Below are 24,567 nucleotides of genomic sequence, written 5' to 3' on the forward strand. Positions count from 1 at the left end.
TAAGTCTTTCTTTTATAGATTAAATATTCCCAGTTCTTTCAACTATTTTTTGTTTGGAATGGTCCACTCATCCTATTACTTTCCTCTGGATGTGTTCTGGATTGTCAAGGTCCTTTCTACAATGTGGCACCCAGAGCTAAACTCATCTTGCAGATGTGCTATGATCAAGGGAACATCTCATTCTTTTTTTTTCTTTCTTTTGCCATGGATTTTTGTTTGTTTGGTTGTTTTTGAGATTAGGTCTCTCTTTCTCACTCAGGATGGAAATACAGAAATCATTCCCAATCCTAATCTCAGGAATGATTATCATACAAGCTTTGATTTGTTCTGGAGCAGTTCTCCCCTCCTGAGTCAGCCTGATGGCTCTCTACTCCAGGGACCTCATTACATTGGTGCCAAACTCAATGAAGATATCCAAATAACTTTTAGCCCTATTGCAGCTCAAAATGCTCCATCCTCACCCTCCTTAGTATAAAAGGATAGGTATGCTCTACAAAGCCTAGTAGTTCTATTTACTTTCTACTAATACAGATGATCAGGCAATTTTTAGCTGACATGTCACATGGTTGGCTCATATCTAGTTGTCTGGCCATAACTGTCCATAACTCTGGTTTTTCACTTGATTTTTTTAGATGTAAATCTAGTACTTTAAATCAAACACTATTTTTTCACTATTCAGTTTCAAGCATCAATTAAATAAATTGCTTTCTATTAGATCCAACCCATCATTCTTCCTTGGGTTCCAAATTCTATTTTCTGTCCAATGTGTTGTCTATCTCTTCACTTACACTTACACATTTGAAAAACATACTAATGATACTTTCATCTAAGTCACTAATAAAAGTATTAAATGAGATAAGGCCATGGAAAGAAGAAACTCAATTAGAAATTGCTCCTTAATTAATATTAATTCACTAATCATTGCTCTTGAGATTCAGTTATTCATTTAGTTCTAAACATATCTAAAGCTTCTATCACTTGGCCCACATCTCTCCATTCTGTCCACAGGGATACCATGAAATACTGTGCCAAATGCTTAGCTAAAGTTCATATACACTGCTTATGGCCTTCTATTTGCCCACCAATATAAGTAATCTTTAGTAAACCTTTTTATTAACCTTTCATAAAAGGTCAGTGTGGTATGGTCCATTCTTAATTTTATATCATCATCTTTCTCTTCCTCCCTCCTCTCCCTCCCTCCCTCCCATCCTCTCCTCTCTCTTCTCTCTATTTTGTCCCAGCACCTAATGATCTTCATTCTTCTCTGTCCTACTTAGCTTCAGAAGAGAGAACTAAGAACAATGGGTAGAAGTTTAAAAAAAATGTAAATTCAGGCTTGCAGAAGGAAAAACTTCCTAACAGTTGGGTCTAGTCTAAAACAGAATGGACTGCAAAGTGGGCATCCCTTCCTCATTAGAAACCTTCACACTAGATGACCAGTAGTCAGGTATATTAAATAAGGAATTTTATTCCTGGGGATGGCCTTTGAGCACTCTCTGAAATTCTTTACTTCTGTGACAGACAGGTTCCAATGCTCTTCCAGCAATAGCACATTTGAAGTCTTGTAACTTGGTTCTTCTGCCAATGCTGTATGCAATAGCCTCAGGATAATGGTGAACTGTGGAGACCCAGCTCTTTAAAGGAAGACTTCAAACTTTGAAGTAATTAAAGATAGGCTAAGGAGATTTCTAATGTATCACCAGACTGTATCCTCAAAACCTACAGAACAAATGAGTTGGGGCAGCAGAAGGAGGAGGAGGAAGGGGAGGAAGAGGAGGATAGTTTTAGCAGCTTGATTCACTTTACAAAGGAGAAAAGGGACAAAAATCTCATCTTCTTCCTTCTTGCCAATCCTAAAAACTCTTTCCATGACAAAAAAATCTCCAGGGAGTAAAGGTTTGTCCAGTGGAAGGGGGATGGAAGAGAGAAGTGAACTAAATAGAAATATCTAATATACATCTTCTAAACATTTTTATGCACCTGAGAACAGCTGATCTGTAATAATTTTTATGAAAACATGAAGCTCGTTATTACAAATTACTATATAGAGAAAGATCAGGGAGAGATATCAATAGGTCACTTAGGCACAAGGAAAAAACTCAAAGGTTTTTTTTTTTAATTTGAGGTAAAAGTGATATTAAGTACTGAAACTGAATTTTAAACTCAGGTGTTACGACTGCAAGATCAATGCTCTTACAATCTTACCATGGTATTCTGTTGCCTCTGAGGAGCCTGTTTTTCACCTGGGCCTGAACCTAGACTGTCCAACCCCTGAAGTGGCCTCACCTAGGTTCTGACAAAAGCTAGAGGATAAAGAACATCCCTAAATTCATCTCCCTTAAGTAGGAACAGAAATGTGCCCATTTTCTTGACAAATAAGTCAACCTCTGGCCAACTACTTTTCTCTAAACTAATCAGAATAACAAATTCCCATATGACAATATTTACTTTTTCATGGTAGATGGCATTTGTTTGTGTAGGAATATAGTGTCCATTAAACTACCCTTCTCTTTGCCATGTAAGATGCTACATCTATCCCTGAAAAGTATCCCCTAGATTTCTATGTCTTTGGTTTTTTTAATTTTAATAAGTTTTTTTTATTTTTTTCAAATACATGCAAAAATAGTTTTCAACATTCATCTTTGCAAAATCTTATGTTTCAAATTTTTCTCCCTTTCCCACCTCCTCCCTTCCCAAGCTAGCAAGCAATCTGATATAGGTTAAACATGTCCAATTCTTCTAAACATATTTCCATATTCATTATGCTGCACGAGAAAAATCAGATCAAAAGGAAAATAAACAAGCAAACAACAACAATAAAAAGGTGAAAAAACTGTGCTTTGATCAACAGTTAGTCTTAATAGTTCTCTCTCTGAATGCAATGGCACTTTCCATCACAAGTCTACTGGAATTGCCTTGAATCACCTCATTATAGAAAAGATCTCTATGTCTTTGGTATCAATAGTGTTTCTTAACAGACAGAGAGCACACTAGGTCTGGTATAAAAGGACTTGAGTTCAAATCCCAACATTCCTTAGGCAAAATCATTTAATTACTCTTCCCTTCATTTTCTCATCAATAAAAAAGAGAGCTTGACTAGATGGGACACTCAATCCAATCCAACAACCATTTGTTAAGTACCCAATAAGTACATGGCACTGTGCTAATCACTGGGGATATAAAAGGCAAAAGAAAAAAAACAGAACCTGAGCTTAAGGAGCTTACATACCACTACTGAGATTTGGCATGTAAAAAAGATAGACATTTACATGATAATTTGAGGAAAAGGAAGAAAGAACTGACAATTAAGGGGACCAGGGAAGAACTTCTTGTATGTGGCTCTTAGATGGCAGAAAAGAAAGTAGGAATCCTAAGAGGCTAAAGTGGGCAATGTATTCCAGGCACAGGAAAACAATCCATGGAAGAAATACAAAAGCAGAGAGAAAGGAAGATGATAGAAATCTTATACAAGTAACAAGGGGGCCAGTTTGGCTGAAAAAGTGAAATGGAGATCTACCTACTTGACACATTGAAGGCTTCCTTTTGAGTCTTATATAGTCCATGAGTTTCAACCAGCAAAACCCTTACTGTTGGGTTGTTTATCTGTTATCCCTCATTCTTACTATATAACTAGCTCACTTCCTTCTCAAGTCATAAATCTCCTAGATGATAGCTTTTATTTTTATAATATTTTTACAAACTTAATGCTTGCTTTCTAACTCCTCACATTTCATAGATCTTTATAAAAATCATAACTTTTCAGTCAGCATATCCATTAGAATCATTTGTCTGTTCTTATTCCTTTGTCTTTTGAATTCATTCTGCTCTGCTTCAGATTTTCCCTCAGTATATTATATAAAGGTCTTTCAATATTTCTTTATATTCTTCATACATGTCAGCTTTTAATTGCATTGTAGTATTCCATTACGTCAACATGCTATAATTTAATTAAGCATTTTGTTTACTAATTTAGCAATACTGTTAGACATTTAGGTCACTTCCAGGATGTTGTTTTGCAATTACAAAGTATGTTACTATGAAAATCTTTCAACAGATAACTTGCTTTGCTTTATAACACTTTTAGGGAACTGCCTAACAGTGAAATTATTGTATCAAAAGGTATGATATCTTTACAACTTTTACTAGATGCTGCAAGACTATTCTCCAAGAAAACTATTCCATCAGTAACTGAGTGTACCTAATTCTCTATATTCCTGCCAATAATTAATTTCATTGATCTTAATTATTTTTGTCAGGTTGGAGAATATAAGATGGCACTTCACAGATGTTTAAATTTACATATCACAATCACAGGTTAAGCACTTTAAGTGATTTTTAACAATATGCTGCTTCTTTTGAAAACTATTTATATCATTTGGCCATAAATGCTTGATAATTTTTCCTTTATACATTTTAATGATGCCCCATATGTTCTAGATGACATTTTTAATCCAATATATGCCATAGATATTTCCCCAATTTTTTCTTTTAATCATATTTTTGGTATAGAAACACTTTACTTCATGTCATTGAAAACATCCATTTTCTCTTTAATAATTCCTTCTCTTGTTGAATACAAAAAGAATTATCTTCCCTCCACAACTGAGGTGATTACATTATTCTATTTCATCTTTTTAGGTCTATGTGTTTTTTTAATAGCATCTTTAAGCATATCATCATTAGGAATATGCCTACCAGCCTACCACCATACATGTATCTTTCTTGATCTTTGAAATGTGCTTAATTTTAATTATTAACATAATCTTCACTACACTTAGCATAATTTAATCTTTTCTTAATGACTCATTCATGATTATTGATTAGTTTTTGCAATATGCTTTAGGTGCTGGTGGATTGAACACTGGATAGATTAAGTACTGACATTAGCATACATCCCAAAACTTGTTTTCCTTAAACAAATGCCTATTATCTACTTGAATCTTTGTTATTTCCATCTTTCTCACAAAAGCAGAGTACAGAATGTACAGCTGCATGACCTGAGCAGTGTAACATGGCCTTTGTTCAAAATTAATTATCAAATAAAAATCTGAAATTCAACCTACTCCTAAGTTATCTTCAAGCTGTCAATGATAGCATTCTTTTCACTATCTCTATGAGTTCTGAGCAACTTTAACAGCATTTAAAATATTCTCTTAATGCAATGTCAGTGACTGTTTCATCCTCCTGCTCAGCTCCAAATTTCTCCTTTGTTCCTTGGCTTTAGCTTCACAAGGTAATATGATAGTGTGACCTTTTAGAATAATGTTGATGAAAACCATTTAGACCAGATTATGGTTTTTTTCCACTACCACTTTCTTCTGCTATTTGTTTGCTTCTTGGTTCCCCACAGTTCCAGACACTTGGAAGTGGCAGTGTGCATGCCAGACGATGGACCTTTTTATTTCACTCATGGAAGGAATTGGTTTGCTTGATTTGATTAAATTCAACAAATTTTACTAGGCATCTAAAAGACATTGTATGCTGGTGCAGGGAATACAAGGACCAAATCAAAACAATTTCTCCTCTGAAGGACTCCTGGGAGAAGAACATGTAGAGATAAATAAGGAAAAAGAATTTAAAGAGGTAAAAAAGGCTAAGCAGTTGTAGAGGGAGAGGTTCTGATTAAGAAAGGCTTCATGTAGGAGGTGTCCTGAACTGTACTTGGCAAGAAGTCAGAGATTCTATGAGAAATGACAAGAGACCCACTTGGGCAAAGACACCGAGATGAGAGTTGAAATGTCGTGGGAAATAAACAACTCGCAAGCCAGTTTGAATGGAATGAAGAATGTGGGAAGGGAGGAATATGAAGTAAAAATAGTGGGCAGGAGCTAAATTATAGAGAATTTTAAATGTCAAGCTAAGGATTTTCATATTTTAAAAGCAATAGGGAATTAATGAAGTTTTTTGAGAAAAGGAATAACAAGTTCAGATCACTGTTTTAGGCCCTGTGGGAAGGATGGATTACAGAGGGAACCAAACTAAATGGTTTATTTAGGAGGTTATTATAATAGTCTAAGAGTATCTAAGTGACACTAAATAAAGTACCAAGATCTAGACTTCAAATCTGGCTTCAAATACTTACAAGCTGAGTGACTCTGGATAAATCACTTAATCTGAGGAGTTTGTCTCAATTTCCTAATCTGTAAAATGGCTGGAGAAGGAAATAGCAAACCATTCTAGTATCTTTGCCAAGAAAACCCCAAATGGGGTCACAATGAGCTGGACATGGCTGAAAGGATTAAACAACAAATAAGCAAGAGATGATGAGGTCTTAATTTAGAGTAAAATCTATATAAACAGAAGGTGTGTGATACATGTTATTGAGGAGGAACAGCTAAAAACTAGTAATTTGACTGAATAGAAATGGAGTACAGAAGAGGAAAGAGTTAAGGACAACCCAACAGATGGAAGCTTAAGTAAATGGTGCTCTCAACAGAAATAAAATCAATCTAATAAATAGAGATATCAAACAGAAAAACAGACTTTTTCAATTAAAGTCATTGCTATAAACTGCACATACTACTATGAGGCGACTGATCCTTAAAATCTTCCATTCATTTCTTTTCTTACAAATATTCTCTAGTCCCTTTTCTTCCAATTCTTTTCTTCAACAAATCTTTATTAAGCACATCTGCCAAACACTATACTAAGTCTTAGAGATACAAAGAAAGACTCAAGAAGATCTCTGTGCTTGAAAAGTTCATATTCTAAGGGGGAAACATCATACAAATTGCTGAACATGCAAGATATATAACATGCAAATACAGAATAATCACAGAGGGTGGAAGTGGGAGACATGAGGAAAAAACTTCCTCCAGAAAATACATCCTTGTGATACCATTGGTCCTCTTCAAGAACAACATCATCATTTAAAAAGTTAGATTGACTGTCTCTGTGATATAAGCCATTTCTCACCCCTCTTCTCTGCTCATGTTCTAATTACATTGTAACCATGTAAATTTAAATTATTACCCTTCCTCTAGGATATAACTTTCTAACTAGCTTCAGAGCCTCCAGTTTCTAACCCTGGCTAATTCATTCTTTGCACAGATTCTTAATATTTAAGTTTGACCATATCATTCCCCTGAGCAAGTCACTTAATCCTGTTTGCCTCAGTTGTCTCATCTGTAAAATGAACTGAGGAAGGAAATGCCAAGCTCCTCCAGTATTTTTGCCAAGAAAACCCCAAGGCCATGAAGAGTTGGACACAACTAAACAACCTCCAAAGATTTTATAACAAATCAACATTATCCAATGACAATTGGCCCCAATGCTATATAAATTATTTGATAAAATAGGGAATGAAGGAGTCCTACCAAATTCCTTCTATGACACAGACATGGTACTGATACCTAAACCAGGTAGGCTGAAAACAGAGAAAGAAAATTATAGACCAATCTCCCTAATGAATATTGATGCTAAAATCTTAAATAAGATATTAGCAAAAAGACTACAGAAAATCATCTCCAAGATAATACACTATGATCAAGTAGGATTTATACCAGGAATGCAGGGCTGGTTCAATATTAGGAAAACTATCAATATAATTGGCCATGTTAATAACCAAATTAACAAAAACCATATGATCATCTCAATAGATGCAGAAAAAGCATTTGATAAAATCCAACATCCATTCCTATTAAAAACACTTGAGAGTATAGGAATAAATGGACTTTTCCTTAAAATAATCAGCAGCATCTATTTAAAACCATCAGTAAGCATCATATGTAATGGAGACAAACTGCAACCATTCCCAATAAGATCTGGAGTGAAACAAGGTTGCCCACTATCACCGTTACTATTTAATATTGTATTAGAAACGCTAGCTATAGCAATAAGAGCTGAGAAAGAGATTAAAGGAATAAGAATAGGCAATGAGGAAGCCAAATTATCACTCTTTGCCGATGACATGATGGTATACTTAGAGAACCCCAGAGATTCTGCTAAAAAGTTATTAGAAATAATCCACAACTTTAGCAAAGTTGCTGGTTATAAAATAAACCCACATAAGTCATCAGCATTCTTATATATCACTAACAAAATCCAACAGTCAGAGTTACAAAGAGAAATTCCATTTAAAGTAACTACTGATAATATAAAATATTTAGGAATCTATCTGCCAAGGGAAAATCAGAAACTTTATGAGCAAAATTACAGACCACTTTTCACACAAATTAAGTCTGATCTAACCAATTGGAAAAATATTAAATGCTCTTGGATAGGGCGAGCAAATATAATAAAGATGACAATATTACCTAAACTAATCTATTTATTTAGCGCTATACCAATCAGACTCCCAAAAAACTATTTTAATGACCTAGAAAAAATAACAACAAAGTTCATATGGAAAAACAAAAGGTCAAGAATTTCAAGGGAATTAATGAAAAAAAAATCAAATGATGGTGGCTTAGCTGTACCAGATCTAAAATTATATTATAGAGCAGCAGTTACCAAAACTATTTGGTATTGGCTAAGGAATAGATTAGTTGATCAGTGGAATAGATTAGGTTCAAGGGATAAAACAGTCAACAAATATAGCAACCTAGTCTTTGACAAACCCAAAGATCCCAGCTTTTGGGATAAGAACTTACTGTTTGATAAAAATTGCTGGGAAAATTGGAAACTAATATGGCAGAAACTAGGCATTGATCCATACTTAACGCCGTACACCAAGATAAGGTCAAAATGGGTTCATGACCTAGGCATAAAGAATGAAATTATTAATAAATTAGAGGAACATAGGATAGTTTACCTCTCAGACCTGTGGAAGGGGAAGGTCTTTATGACCAAAGCAGAACTAGAGATCATTACTGATCACAAAATAGAAAATTTCGATTATACCAAACTGAAAAGTTTTTGTACAAACAAAACTAATGCAGACAAGATTAGAAGGGAAGCAATAAACTGGGAAAATATTTTTACAGTCAAAGGTTCTGATAAAGGCCTCATTTCCAAAATATATAGAGAATTAACTCTAATTTATAAAAAATCAAGCCATTCTCCAATTGAAAAATGGTCAAAGGATATGAACAGACAATTCTCAGAAGAAGAAATTGAAACTATTTCTAGTCATATGAAAAGATGCTCCAAGTCATTATTAATCAGAGAAATGCAAATTAAGACAACTCTAAGATACCACTACACACCTGTCAGATTGGCTAAGATGACAGGAAAAAAAATAATGAGATTGATTTGAGAGGGAATGTGGAAAAATTAGGACATTGATCTCGTACTTGTTGGTGGAGTTAAAGAACGAATCCAACCATTTTGGAGCTGTAGTTTGGAACTATCTAAAAAGTTATCCAAACTGTTGGATACCACTATTGAGTCCAGAAATTTACTACTGAGAATTATATCCAGAGACAGATTGAGTAAAGAAGAGGAAAGGAGACCAGTCTATGTGTACAACGAATATTATGATGGCAGCCTTTCTGTGATAGGCACCTAGAAACTAGAAACTGAATGATGTCCATGACAGTATGGAGAATAGCTTCAGAAAAATTTGAGTATATAGAACAATATTATTATCCTAGAATTATGCACCAACGGATGATTTCCTAAAAGGCCTGAGAGACATTCACGAATCTGATCTTTGTAGAAATAAGCTAGGACCAGGAGATATTATTATCTAAGTAATTCAATACTAGATGATGAACAGTTCTGACTGGATCAGGCCATCCATCTTAGAAGAGATCAAGCAAATCATTGCTAATGAGGTTGCAATGTTAATGAACTGAAGTACCATAGCTATATCCAGAAAAAAAGCTATGAAGATTGAACTAAAAACCATTACAATGAATTCCCAACATTTCCCTATATTTATCAATAATCTTCATTTTGATTTCCTCCAAAAAGCAAATATACAAAATTCAGAGTCTGATTCTTTTTCACAGCAAAAATATATATAATTGGCATATACTTATTATTATCTGAAGTTATAATTTTAATATATTTAACAATCTACTGTATCCTGCCATTTAGGAGATTTCTGGGAGTATAGAAGGTGAAAAATTTGGATACAAAGGTTTGGCAATTTAATGCTAAACAGATTCTATGTATATATCCTTAAAAAAGGCTATTAAATTTAAAAAAAAACATTATCAATAGAAACCAACCATTTTCTAAGTCTTTTATCAATAATTTATTTATAATTTATCCCCAAAAAAAACAAAATAGAAACAAAAATGATTCCTCAAAACAGACTATATAAAATGGGCAACATGACATGATTTTAAACAAATAGGTAAACTTAAACAGAAATAATAATCAGATAACAGTTACTTTACTCCTCCTAAAGAATCTTATTCCTTGATGTGTATGACTCAAAACCAAAGACTACTATTTTGATAGAAACTTTAGCATTCTAAACAATTCTATGTATAACCTAGAAACCAATAGAAAAATGAAAAGATTAGAAGTAAATTCATCCATAAACATAGCAAAATACATAGGTCTATTAAGCCACCATCTTTATTCTTTTCAAACTTTAAACCAACACACACAGAAGGAGAGAAAGAGAATTACATGATAAGATTTTTTCCTTCAACTATCTCACTATAAAATCTGAGGCTATACTAATGGACAACAAGAAATCAACCAAAGGAAAGTTAAATATCAGAAATAACAACATCAGGATAGGGACAGTTACCCTTATACCTCTGCCTCTATCTAAGAAACATATTATTCTAAAACAGGATAATAAGTTTTAGTTACTCCAGGATCCTAGAATATCATCAGTGCTACAAACTTTATAGTTACTCTAATGCTCTGACTTGTAAATAATGCTCTACCAATTAAACCAATAGCTCAACTAACAGATTGAGAGAAATTCTTTCATGTTCAAAATAGAGCAAGCAAAAATCACTATAGTTAGATTAATCTGATGAGAACCACAATTATTCATCTCCTGTATTCTAAATTTAAACTCAAAACACCAAAATGGAAGAACATGGAGAATTCCAAGATATAAGGATTCTTTTCCAAATTCTCATATAAGCAATTTGTGAGTCTATTCTTAATTCACAAACAAAAGCTAATTACAATGCAAAAAAGATACATCATTCAGGAATGAAAACCCTGTAGGTACTATGGGGATTGTAATTATTACCATTCTCTTCTCTTATTTTTAAAATACCATAATATGATCTCTAAAACCAGGGATAAATAAGTTCATAGTTTTACAGGTGATCCAAGACTATATCTACACAGCATCACTGTTTCTAAAAGTATAATAAGTTTTATTCTAATTGCCTGATTGGTAAAATAATGTTCTACCAATTGAATAAATAGTCCAACTCACATACATGATGGCCTGGGTGATTCATTCTGCTTAAATCACTGAGCAAGTAAAATATCATGCTTTTTATAAGTTATGAATTAATTCTCCTGATTGAGAACTCTCTCACAGCCACTTTCATTTGTTTTCCTATCATAGTATTCACTTTGTATTTGATAATCCTTATTCACTACAATTCACAAGTAAGGATTTACAACCATCTTTGCTATGATTGATCTCACATAGAAAGATGAACTTCTCTCTATCTTCTTTGAAAGCAAAGAGCAAATAGGCCACTTAGAAAAAACTCAGAAAGATCATGGAACTTAGTGTCCCATAAAAGACACATTTTGTACTAGACAGAAATGCACAATGGCACTCTTTGCTCACTGTGACTCTGTGTCTTGAAATAGAAGTCCATTCCCTCCCTTAAAGCTGGGATCATAGGTCTTTGGCTCCATGGGTCAACTCCATCAGTGAAGCATGGATCAATATAAAGGAGTATCTGTTTTATTCTGCTCCCAAAAGCAGTTTCAGTAACTTAGCTGTTTCTTTTAATCTAAGCTACATGAGCTAAGCAGATAAAGATGGCATAGCTAAAATGGACTTTCAGCATTCTACTTTTAAGTCTATAACAACGAAAGACAAAAGTTACAATTAACTTAAGGAAAACAGGCACATAGAAGTGACAAAAACTCTTTTATTTTACTCTCAGAAATGTTGGTTATCAGAAGTACATTTCAATAGTCACTATGGAGACAAAATTACTCTTCCTTTGCAAAAGAATATGAAGTTTGCTACTTACCAATGCAGGCATGGACTCTCACGGAGAGTTGGGTCCTTAGGATTATACTATGCTTCTTACCCCTCCTAAAGAAAGTGAAAACACACTATAAGCACCAGAGAAAAGTTCTGAGAAAGTTTGTTCTGGGCAATGCACAGGAACTGACAAACATAACACTAGTTCTTTTATTAATAACAATATGCATTATCATGTATGTATCACTTATGTGCCAGGCACTGTACTAAGCTTTTTACAATTATATATAATTGTATCATTTCATCATTTCATCTTCACAAAAATCCAGGGAGTTAGGTACTATTATTATCTCCATTTAACAGATGAGGAAACTGAAGCAGAGGTTGATATGCCCAGGGTCACACAGCTAGTAACTGTTTGAACTCAGTTCTTTCTGACTCCAGGTCCAACACTTTAAACATTGCAGAAAAAATGCTGCATCTCACAGGAGCTCAGCTTCAGTGCATACTTTAAAAATAAGAAGAAGAATATATCTGATAACTATACAACAATTACAAGTAGTAAGTGGTTTCAATGAACTTTTGAACTTTTTTCCTTTAAAATTATTAAATCCTGAGAATTCAAGAAAACTTTACACCTAATGTTCTTTCCAATTTCTTCTTTTTAAAAAAAGAATTCAAGAGTTGAAAAATCAAATGTATTCAGATACTAAATTTAACCCCAAAGACTATATTAAAATACCATTTCATAAATGGCATGTGAAAAGAAAGAGTTGATAAGGATTGGCATTTTTATCTGGTTGCCAAATTGAAAATTATATTTAATTTTCAAGGCTTATATGCACTTGTAGCTTTACCATTTGGGGAAAATTTTAAATTCTGCTTCCAAGATGTAAAACCCATGAACTGTTCAAAACAAGTAATATTTACAACTATTTTTACATTTCTAGAAATAAAAAATTTTAAGGAAATGCAAGACAGTGCAATTAGAAAATAATAGTAATCAATATAGGAAAATACAGGTTGCACTAAGAAAGATTGTGAGTATCAAACCACTTAGTGTCATTGGTTACTTCTTACTTCACTTATTATTGAAAATAAACAAAATCTAAGAGTCTCTCCTCATGCTGAGCTTTCAGGCATTCCTACCCAGGGTGTCACTTGTCATTTTGTTTTTGAAAAGCACGCAATTTCCATTGATTTCATGGAGATCAGAGTAAGTCACAAAACAAAAGAAAGTACTGGATACCAGAAGATACCACCATTCCCCCCCAAAAAATGGCCTGGCTTTGAGTGTTAATTTTTAGAAATAACATAATTTTGTGAAAGAAAGTTTACCACTCTTTCCCTAAAAGAACTTCTAGAAAAGGAAATACAACATTAAAGAAAAGGATAGTGAGACCAGATAGAAAATAGTTTTGCTCTGTGACACATGGCATATATAAATTTATCTTTCAAGTGTAAGATAATCTCTTTCAACCTAAATTTGTTTAACCTATATCAGACTGCTTGCTTTCTTGGGAAGGGGGAAAAGGTAAGAGAGGGAGGGAGAAAAAATTGGAACACAAAGTCTTACAAAAATGAATACTGAAAACTATCTTTACATGTATTTGGAAAAATAATATACTACTGAGAAAAAAAAGATGATCTCTTTCACTGTAAATATTTTAATATATATGCCCTCCTCACACTCACTCCACTGACTACTCTGTACATATAATGCACAACCCAAGATATCAAGAAATCTTCCCATCATTCCCATTTGCAAAAAACAAAGCCTAATATGATTTACCCTAAAAGTAACTCAGAATAAGTTGCCTCTCTCCAGAGTTCGTTAATTTATTGGGCAAGGTGCCTGGCATTTCTCTGAAATCAGGCAAATATAGATGGAGCTCTCAGGTTTTCAAATGACCTTTGGGAGAATGTAGACTTGTGATTTCATTATTCTAGAGAGCTCCAAGTAAAGAGATTCCCTATACCAATAAAAATTAGCAGTTGTTGATCTGAAATTTTTAATTTTAGAGAATGGTCTAGGGTATTGAGATACATAGTCAGTATATTTCAGAAGTGAACCTAGGACATTGTTGACTCTCCAACTTTGACTCTTCGGGTGAATAACTGAAAATAATTTGCTTTCTCTTTTCTGTAGAAAATAAAATAATTTTCTTATTCCATTAGATTCCATAGTTAGTTTTCAAGTACCTCAAGATACACAAAGCACTGTCCTAGATGCTAAAAAAAATAAAAATGAAAAATGAAAAATGACATAAACTTTGTCATCAAAAAGCTCATAAAATGAAGAGATGGATTACATACACAGGTAACTATAGCAAAAGCTAAAAAAATCAAAAGCATGGGGAAAATCAAATAGAGTAGCTTGAGATATTTAAGAGAGGAAGAAACCATCAATAGCTGGTAAAAATCATAGAATATCACAGAATAAATGGCACATGAACTGAGTTTTGAAAGAGAAAAATAGAAGATGGTACACTCAAAGGTACAAAATTAAGCAAGGACAAGAAAAGATCAGTAAATAATCACTTTTTTAATGTCTCTGATCAGAACCATATGAATATTCTTTTTAATTAACGTATGTACACCTGTGAACACTGTCATTCAAAAAAATGTATAATCAATAAAGGAGGTATACCAAGAGTGAATGATAAATGGACATACTGAATGGTACTTTTATACCCATGGAATGTTAAAAGATCTAGAGAAAGGCCTTCAGCAGGCTGAGTAAATTCTCTCTGGAGAAATTATAGGAGGACATGGTCATAGCATCACACAAGATTGGAAGGTATGCATGGGCTGTAATCTGCACTCTTTGAAAGTGATTCACTAAGGCATTTAAGTTTTGTAAAGCATTTTTCTCACAAGATTCCTCTGAGGTAAGTCATTATCATGATTTGGAAAAGTGGAATCAGGCTTAAGAAAATTAAATTACTCACCCAGGAAGACAAAATTAATAGATAGATGATTAGAGCTAGAAATTGAACCCAGGGTCCTTGATGCTACAACCAAAGCCAAACTATCAGCTAAAATTCACACTAAAAGGATAGGCGAAAGCAATATCTTCAGCCAAAATTAGTTTAATGTAGTCTCTCAGAGGTCAAGATTTCCCATAAGTATAACAGGGACAAATATTCCTAGGTACTTCACTGATCTTTAGAAATTTTATGTCACTACCAAAACTGTAAGTTTTCATTACTCTTCTACCAAGCAGTAAAAGAAAAAGAGGACCAAGGAATTAGAAAATGAGGGTAGAATGGCACCAGAGAGATCAAAAAGGAGTTTCAAGAAATGTTATGCTTAAATTATCATAGGTCTTCTGATTAATCTTGTTGTCATCTCCTAACTTCCTGTCCTAATCTATTGGCCTACCCACCAACATTCATTCTATGCAATACTGACAAATTAAACTTCCTAAAACTCCGCTGTTAATGGGTCACTACACAGTTTCAAAATGTTTTATGGCTCTTCATTAGATACAAGATAAATTCCACCATAAATTTATGCCATTTAATATTAACAACTGGTTCTTTACTGCTCTTAGAAGAAATTTATCTTCATGTCTTATCAATTTCCTACTACAATCCCTGCAAAAATTTTCAAGATTTTTCCACCCACATTAAACCAAAATTCTGCTGTACCTAAGGCCCCTATAGTCTCAGTTTCTGCTCTTCTCTCCTATTTTTTTTATTAAAGCTTTTTATTTTCAAAATATATGCAGGATAATTTTTCAATACTGAACCTTACAAAATCTTGTGTTCCAAATCCCCCCCTTCCTTCCCTCCACCTAGATGGCAAGTAATCCAATATATGTTAAACATGTTAAAAAGATACACTAAATCCAATGTTTACATATTTATACAATTATCTTGCTGCACAAGAAAAATCATATCAAAAGGGGGAAAATGAGAAAGAAAATAAAATTCAAACCAACAACAAAAAAAGAGTGAAAATGCCTGGGGAGGGGGGAAGGCAAGGAAGAAAAATTTGGAAGACAAGGTTTTGCGAGGGTGAATGTTCAAAACTATATTTGCATGTATTTTGAAAATAAAAAGTTATTATTTAAAAAAAGGAAAAAAAGAAAATTAAAATTGATCAAGGGGAAGGCAACAGAGTTAAAAGAGACCAAAAAATAATAAAACAAAATACAAGGAATGAAAAAATAGAAGAGATTATGAAACATCTTAAAAGAAAAACAACTGATCTGGAGAATAGATGAAGAAAAACACAAGAGAAGTCATGAGAATGGGGGGATGTGTTGTAATGTGGATAAATGATGATATAGCAGATCTAGAAGTTAAGAAGACCTGGCTTCAAATCTTGCCTCAAATACCAGGTGTTTGAATTTGAGTAACTTCTCAACTTTTCTGTGTTTCAATTTGCTCTTCTATGCAATAAGTGACTTGTATGATAGCTTAAAAGATTGTTTCAAGCTCCAAATCTGTGATCCTATGAGTAAATGTCCTGATTTTAAAAGGGAGAGGTGGTGAAAGTGAGTATTCTTGAAATTATAAAACGATTAATGTGATGTAAAGTTCCAGCAAAATTCTAAAGTAGATTATTAAATAAATGATTTATAAGAATAAATTTCAAACTAACTTCACTTCCTTCATTGACAGATTTACTAACCTGGTGAATTAAGGCAATGATTAGGATACATTATAACTAGACATCAGAAAAATATTTAAACTTGCAAAGAGAAGGGAGAAACATCAACAGTGTCCAGTTAGTTTGATTCATAGTTGAATGACAGGAACCAGGGAATGTTTATTAATGAATGGAATCTAAAGAGAGTATTCTAATGATTTTCCATTAGAGTCTTTTTCTGCCTTGTTGTATTCCCTTTCACAGGTGGTGTCCAGGCAAAGGTTAATTGTGATTTTGAATTAAGTGGCTTCAAGGGTCCTTTCCAAATCTTGGCTTTATGAATATCTCTTCCAACAAATTATTATTGTCAACAGTAATTCTATGAAAAATAAATGATATATAGAAGTAAACTAGAAGTGAAGGTCAATCTGTGCTGGAATCACCATCATGTGACAAGTCCAGACAGGTTTTTTAAATATGCTCATTTCATTTCTGTTTCTAAAGTGTCAAGAATAAGCATCTTCTTCAAAAGGTCAAAAAGCACACATTGGCTATTTATTATGATGAATTCAAGTGACCATCAGCCTATAGAGGTCTGAAACTCTGGAAAGGTATACTTGAATCTGAGGTAGCCAAGCACTTAAGGCTAATTACCTATTCGATGTGAGATAGATGATGATGTGATGGCTCTCCTCACCATTGGTGCTTGCTGAATGTGTGGTGGTGAGGTAATCTTAGGCAAGGATTGGAGGGCTGGGGGGACACGGGTCAGAATCACTGGGCTACAGGACAAGGAGGAGAGAGGCTTGAGGCTCTCGACTCCAGAGTCCAGGATTCATCTTTGGCAAGTCACATGGCAGTTTGCCTGCCTCCTTCACTTCTCCCCTTAAAGATCAAGGATTTTGATTGATCTGGACTCTGACTGATCCTGAGGCCCTCCAGGGAGTTAGTCTGCACTTTATATCAGCCCAAGAAAAACTTTCTCTTTTTTACTTTGGGAAATACCATGTAATTTCATCTGAAGAGCATAGACTAATTATGCAAACTCCCTTTCCAAATTAAATTCAGTTCTTAGTCTTGGCTGCACACTTGAGAATTCTAGGTTAATTATTCTCCCTTTCTCTACTTTTTAATTCTATTCATTATGATGTATCATTTTATTAGCAACAGTAGCACAGTGGAAAGAGTCAGGGGACCTAGTCTTTGTTATACTACTAACTAGCTATGTGATCCTGAATAGGTCTCTTAACTTCTCCAGGTCTCAATTTCATCATCTGCAAAAATGAGGGGATTAGGCTAAATGATCTCTAGGGTCCCTTCCAGATATAAAATGCTATGATAGCTAACAACTAAAACCACCTACCACATCATTTTACATTGCCAGAAATTCATAGATACACATAATATATTTTGTTGAAAATTAGGGGGTTGTTGGGTATAATTTAGGCCCCAAAACCTTAATTATGAACATCAATTTTAAAGTAAGGTCTGTATAGCTGCCATGAAACCCACCAAAACCAATCTCCCAACTTGTGGGTTGGAGAATCCCAGTCAGAAGAAGAGAATATAGACACTATTTTCAAGCAAAGCAATTCTGTGCAAATATTATTCCTTGCCACTCCCCCTTGAAAAAATAGTGCCCTTCAAGTATGGTATGTATTTTTTAAATAAGGTAACAAAAAATTCACCACCATGCATAATTGCATAATTAAATGCCAAGCCTTGAAATAGTTTAAGATACTCTTGAATGCAGGAAAACCTGAGTTTAGAACTATGGTCCTAAGGACTTGCCTTGTGATGTGATGCCCTGGGAAACATTAAAAACAAAAATGGATATAGCATTCATTTGCTCAAATCTAACAAAGGATGGTCACTTCAAAGCAGCAAATTGCAATAACTTCAACACACACAAAGGAAGCTAAAACTTTTCTAATCCCATCATAGAGTCGATGAATAAATAGAAACAGAGGTTACACTATTGGTTGATGACATAGTTGGAATTAGAACCCAGGTGCAAATATATTCTAGATCTTCTAACCCAATACTTTCCAAATAGTCTGTGGCAAATATCTATTGGCCCACAAACTTTATGACCCAACATCTTCCCTTTTAAATTTAAAATACTAACTCTTCTTCCCATCACACCAGCTTCCTTTCCTTGACTCCTGATCCCTGCAACTGAGTGTCTCTGGAGGGGTTTTGATAAAGAATTTAGATATTTTAGAAAGCTTTAATATAATTTGGCTTGAGAAGTATTGTTCTAATGCTTCTCTTTAAATCTCTTTCTCTTCACGCTCCAGTGTTTCCAGTTATTTTTATGTACTTTAGGCAGCTTAGTTTTAATTAGGCAGGTGTTATAATCTTCCTCCCACTTCTGGGATATTTGTTCAAATGTAGAAAAGGATCAGTGGTTGTCCCTTGGAAAGACAGCAGAATGTTTCTCATGTTGAACCCATCTTGAGTTCCCATTGAATGACTTCTGTTGATATTGCTTAATTCTGTGCCTTCTCTCTAAAATTATCTTTCATCTACTCTGTATATATCTAATATGTACAACTATTTGCATTTCCCATTGGAATATGACCTCCTTGCAGGAAGGAACCAAATTTTTGTCTTTCTTTATAGCCCTTGTGTTTTACAGAGCTCCTGGAATATATGTAAGTGCTTGATAAATGCTTACTGACTGATTGAACTAGAATTGAAGCTCTCCCTCAGGTACTCTAGCTTAAACTACTACTTCTACAAGTCAAAGTATGCAAATATTAAGTGCCTAGAATATGCCTGGCACTATGAAGTAAGGCAAAAGTTAGTCCCTTCTCTCAAAAGGCCTTAGTGTAAAGAGGCAGACTATGTGAACTATGTATAAACTAGATATATACAGGCTAAATGGTAAGTAATCAACAGGGAAAAGGCACTACTGACAGGGTTAGAAGGCTCAGGAAAGGATTTTTCATAGATAATGGGCTTTTTTCTAGGACTTGAAGGAAATCAGAAGATGTAAATGAGGAGAAAAAGTATTCCAAGCATGAAGAACAGCCGATGAAAATGCCCAATTTGGAGATGGAGTGTCTTAACTGGTTCTCAACTCTCTAGATTATCATTTTCATTCCCTCTCCAACTCAATCCCAGATAAAGATTAACTTTAAATTTAATTTAATTTATACACTTTCCCTATTTAAAGGGAGAGTTGAGACCATCAATAATTATCAGACAAGTATCTAACATGTAGACACTATGCTAAAAACTATTATAGATACAAAGAAGTATAAGAAACACAAACTACCTTCAAGGGTTATTATAATCTTGGTAAAGTAATAAGAGAAATATATAAATATATATATATATATGTATACACATATGAAACTACCTCAATGGTATTATAATCGTGGCAAAGGAATAATAGAACTATATATATATATATATATATATATATATATACATATATGAAATATATATTTGCAAAGTTAAATTAAATACAAGTGATAATTCAACACATCTACATTAAATGAGATATTTCCCCTGATTTAATAGGATTCACAGTCAAATGAATGAAAATTTTAAAATTATGCAATTACTCAAAGAAGATTCTTTTACTAAAGACTGAGGAAGCTGAAGGAAGAACAGCAAGATTCTAAGCTCTGCCTTGAAGAAGAGATAAGATAAATGTCAAAAAGGCATTCTCAAGAGGGGAAATGATAGGAACAAAACTTCAGAAATAAAAAACACAAGATATGATAGGAGAGTGGTGCACAGAACAATTTAGCAAGGGTAGAGGATTCAGAAAGCAGAGTAACAGAAGATACAACTGAAAAGATAGTTTGGGACTAAATGGGGAAAAGAGACTGAACTTGATCCTATAGAAAATAGGAAATTCTTAAAGGCCATATTTTGTTTTATTTAAAGCAGGAGAATAATATAATAAAAATTAGTTTTTTAAGATTAGAGGTTGTGTGTGTGTGTGTGTGTGTGTGTGTGTGATGACTAGAGGTAGAAAGAACAATTATAAGAGATTCATAGAATTTCAGAATATGACAGAGCCTAAAAGCATAGGTTTGTACAGAAATTCCCTTTACAATAACACTGACAAATGGTCATGTAACCTGTACTTAAAGAACTTCAATATAGAATACTACGAATACCTTGTAAGGCAGTATTTTAAGAGTTAATTATAATGACTCACATTTATATAGATAGCACTTTGAAGTTTGCAAAACACTTTACCTTATATTAGGATAACTAGGTGATACAGTGCTGGGCCTGGAGTGAGGAAAGCTAATCTTCCTGAGTTCAAATTTGGTCTCAGACATTTACTAGCTGTGTGATCCAGGGCAAGTCACCTAATCCAGTTTACCTTAGTTCCTTATCTGTAAAATGAGCTGGAGAAGGAAACGGCAAATCACTCTAGTATCTTGCCAAGAAAACCCCAAATGGAGGTCATGAAGATTGGACATAACTTAAAAAGACTGAAGAACAACAATTACATTATTTATCTTATCTGATCCTCACAAGAACCCAACACTATGAATGCCCTAGTATCCTACTCACTTAATTTTTTTCTGTTTTATTTTATTTATTTAATATTTTCTCCCAATTATATTCAAACCAAAAAAATTTGTTTTACATTTGTTTTTAAAATTGTTGAGTTCTAGATTCTCCCCATTATCCCCACTCACAATTAAGAAACTACTTAGGAAGCAATACAAAACATTTCCATAAAAGTCAAATTGTGAAAAAAAAAACCATGATTCTCCCATCTTAATGAAAATAAAAAACCCTCAAGAAAAATTGTTTAAAAAGAGAGAGAGAGAGAGAGAGAGAGAGAGAGAGAGAGAGAGAGAGAGAGAGAATGCTTCAATTTGTATTCAGACACAATCAGTTCCTTCTCTGGGTATGGCTAGGATTTTTCATTATAAGTCCTTCAAAGTAGTCATGTATAATTGTACTACTGAGAATAGCAAAGTTATTTACAGCTGGTCATCCTAGAACATTGCTATTACTTTATATACAGTATATTTCACATTGCTTGAATTCATAGAGGACTTTCCAGGTTTTTTTTTCCTGAGAGCATCCTACTCATCATTCCCCATAGAACAATAATATTTCATCATAAATATACATCATAGTTTAATAAGTCCTAATTTATGGGCATATGCTCAATTTCCAATTTTGTTACTCTGAAAAGAGAGTTGCTATGAATATTTTTTGTAAATATAGGTCATTTTCCTTTTTTTAAATCTCTTTTGCATACCCACTTAATAAATGAAAGGCACATAATTAGGTGGATTGTCCAAGATGACATGACTAATGTTTAAGGTGGAATTTGAACACAGATTTCCCTAGCTCTAAATCCAATACTCTATCTACTATACCAAGTCTTTTAAAATATATATTGATTTAAAATATACTACTTAGAAACTTTTACCCCACTGCTGGGGACAAGGAAAACAAGTTTATGTCATGGTCTATGTAATAGTCCTTAAAATACTTGAAATAATTAGCCAAGGTATTCTGTTCTCCAGATCAAACATCATGAGTCTCCTTTTCTGTTTTTTCCTCAAATGGAGTTGGAATCTAAGACTCCGTTCTGTTTTCTTTTCTCTATATACTCTCTCACAGAATGACTCTCATCCACTCTAATGAACTGTTATAATCTCTATGCAGATGACTTTATCCAGCTTTAACCTATCACGTAAGTGCTAGATCCATGTCATAGTCTTGGGTATATCAAATGTGATTCCTCATATGTTTTCCAAACTCAACACATTTAAAAGAGAAATCATTATCTTTCCCCTTAAAGCCACTTTTATTTTTGCAGGGGAGACTGGATCTCCTTATTGCTCACAGGCTAGAAGCAAATTCAAGGGAGTTTACTATATCAATGCTAAATTTAGTTTAGGAATGTGAAAAGCACATCCCACTGCATCTCACACTCCCAAGTTCAAGAAATACACAAGCCTCAGTCTTCCCAGTAACCTAGATTACTGGTACCATGTACACTTTCCCATTACTTTCAAAGGGCATTGATGGTATAGTGGTGAGCATAGCTGCCTTCCATTACTATCAAAGGCACCAACTTTCTTCTAGTTACCCAAACTCACAACCTCCAGATCATTCTTAAATTTTCATTTTCACTCACCCCACATAATTAATATGCTGCATAAGCTTGTCATTTCTAACTATATTTTTCACATATGTCCCATTCTCTCTTCTCATAGCCCCTCAACTTGAATCTAGAACATGATCATATCACCTTGATTTTTCCAATAATGTCATTACTTTCCCTATCACAAAAATTCTCCCCACTCCAGTCCATCTTAAACAAACTTCCAAAATGATCTTTCTAAAGTTCATGTATGACCATATCATACCTGATATGTAACAGCAGTTTTGCCTATTAAATTTAACATTGTTACACTGTTAAAGCCTGATCTGCCAGATTTTTTAAACTACAACTTTGTGATTTAACATTATCTGTTACTCCTAAAGTGATAGTATATACAGAGTTACCTAGAGAAATAAACTTTCCCCTGGTATTTAATTCAAAAAGAAATTTATTATAGGAAGTTTCCTCTAAGGGATATTAGATAACAAAAGACAACCCCTTCAAAAGCAACTTTTCAAAACAAATAAAAAATTTCATCAAAAGGATACTTTTTTTTACTATCAACTTTCTAATGCTGAATAGAAGCATTTAGAATTCCAAGACTTTAAAGATGATGGCAACTAACATAATATGATCCAGGTACATTTATTTCAAATGATCTAACTTAATAAAGATTCCAGTTTAACAAAATTAGAGAAATGGACTGTTTACCCATCTAAAATGTGCATTCTTTCAAACAGCATATGTCTCAAGTGAGCTTTTGGCAAGTGCCAGATCCCAATCAATTAATAGTTGAAATCTTTGATAAGTGCCCCAATGGTGAAAAATTTTGTTGTGAATTGAAGAAGGATTCATTTCCTTTGAATATTAGACTGCAGAAGCTAGCTGATAACTCACTCTGAACATTCAGGCCTGACTTATATTTTTGTTTGGATTGAGGGCCATCCCATTATCTTTCAGAGATGCATTAAAATGTGGCTATAGACAAGGCCAAACTTTTATCTAAAAGTATAAACGTGCTTGAGTCTTTAGAAAAACACTTAGTTAAATTTGCAGAGTTCCATGTATCACAAAACACCGAAGTAACAGTGTGGGTTTGGATAATTTTACAGACAGGTGTTACCAATTGACCACCTCAGCTGTAAAATAATCTTATTATTAGGATCTCTGACAGATGTTGAGTAGGACCAATGCATATTAATAGTCTGGTCATAACAAGTTAGCTGCAAAATGCATCTTTGCCAAATAACTGAATGAATTTGCCAGTTGGACTGGGTTGTTTGGTATTTAAATGTTAGGAAGTGCCTGACATATAGAATGCTCTTAGATTTTTAGCATAATTGAAACTAATCTTCTCTCTCTCTGACAATAATTAGTGAAGGGGTTTGCTAAAAATTTATTCTTCCATAAAACAAAGCAAAGTTCTCAGTAGAGAGGAAAATTCCCTTTGCTATGACTGGAGATCAGGAATCCAGCTTATTTAATAATTCTACCAAGTTATTTTTAAATGTAAGTTACAAAACAGGAAGGGAAGTAAGACACATCTCCTTTTATGTCATTTAGTATTAGCATTTTATCCAAAAAGAGATTATGCTTTCTAACACTGATGCTGACAACAGTATCATGATAAAAACTTTCATGAAGCAATAAGTCTGGAATTTATCCAGAGATCAGACATTTATTGTATTTATCAATATCCTACCGCAGTCTCCTGGTTACCTCAATCCAATTCCTTTTCTTTCACTTCTCCAGCTCTACTCCTTAACTACCCATTGGGATGGTGATATTGTGTACATTTTCTTGTTCTTAAATGACATTCATTTGAATGACA

The 24,567-nt window shown here is 33.7% G+C and overlaps 1 protein-coding gene across 8 annotated transcripts in view; it reads right to left on the reverse strand.

Annotated features, from left to right (window-relative positions):
• FHOD3 (formin homology 2 domain containing 3) overlaps positions 1–24,567 on the reverse strand; it is a 638,119-nt gene that overhangs the window by 495,357 nt on the left and 118,195 nt on the right. For all 8 annotated transcript variants that reach the window (XM_031946054.1, XM_031946051.1, XM_031946049.1 and 5 more), the window contains exon 3: positions 12,081–12,145. In XM_031946054.1, coding sequence (XP_031801914.1) covers positions 12,081–12,145 — 65 coding nt within the window. The remainder of the gene's footprint in view (positions 1–12,080; positions 12,146–24,567) is intronic.

This window comes from Sarcophilus harrisii, chromosome 1, assembly GCF_902635505.1.
Source record: "Sarcophilus harrisii chromosome 1, mSarHar1.11, whole genome shotgun sequence".
NCBI classification, from domain to species: domain Eukaryota; kingdom Metazoa; phylum Chordata; class Mammalia; order Dasyuromorphia; family Dasyuridae; genus Sarcophilus; species Sarcophilus harrisii.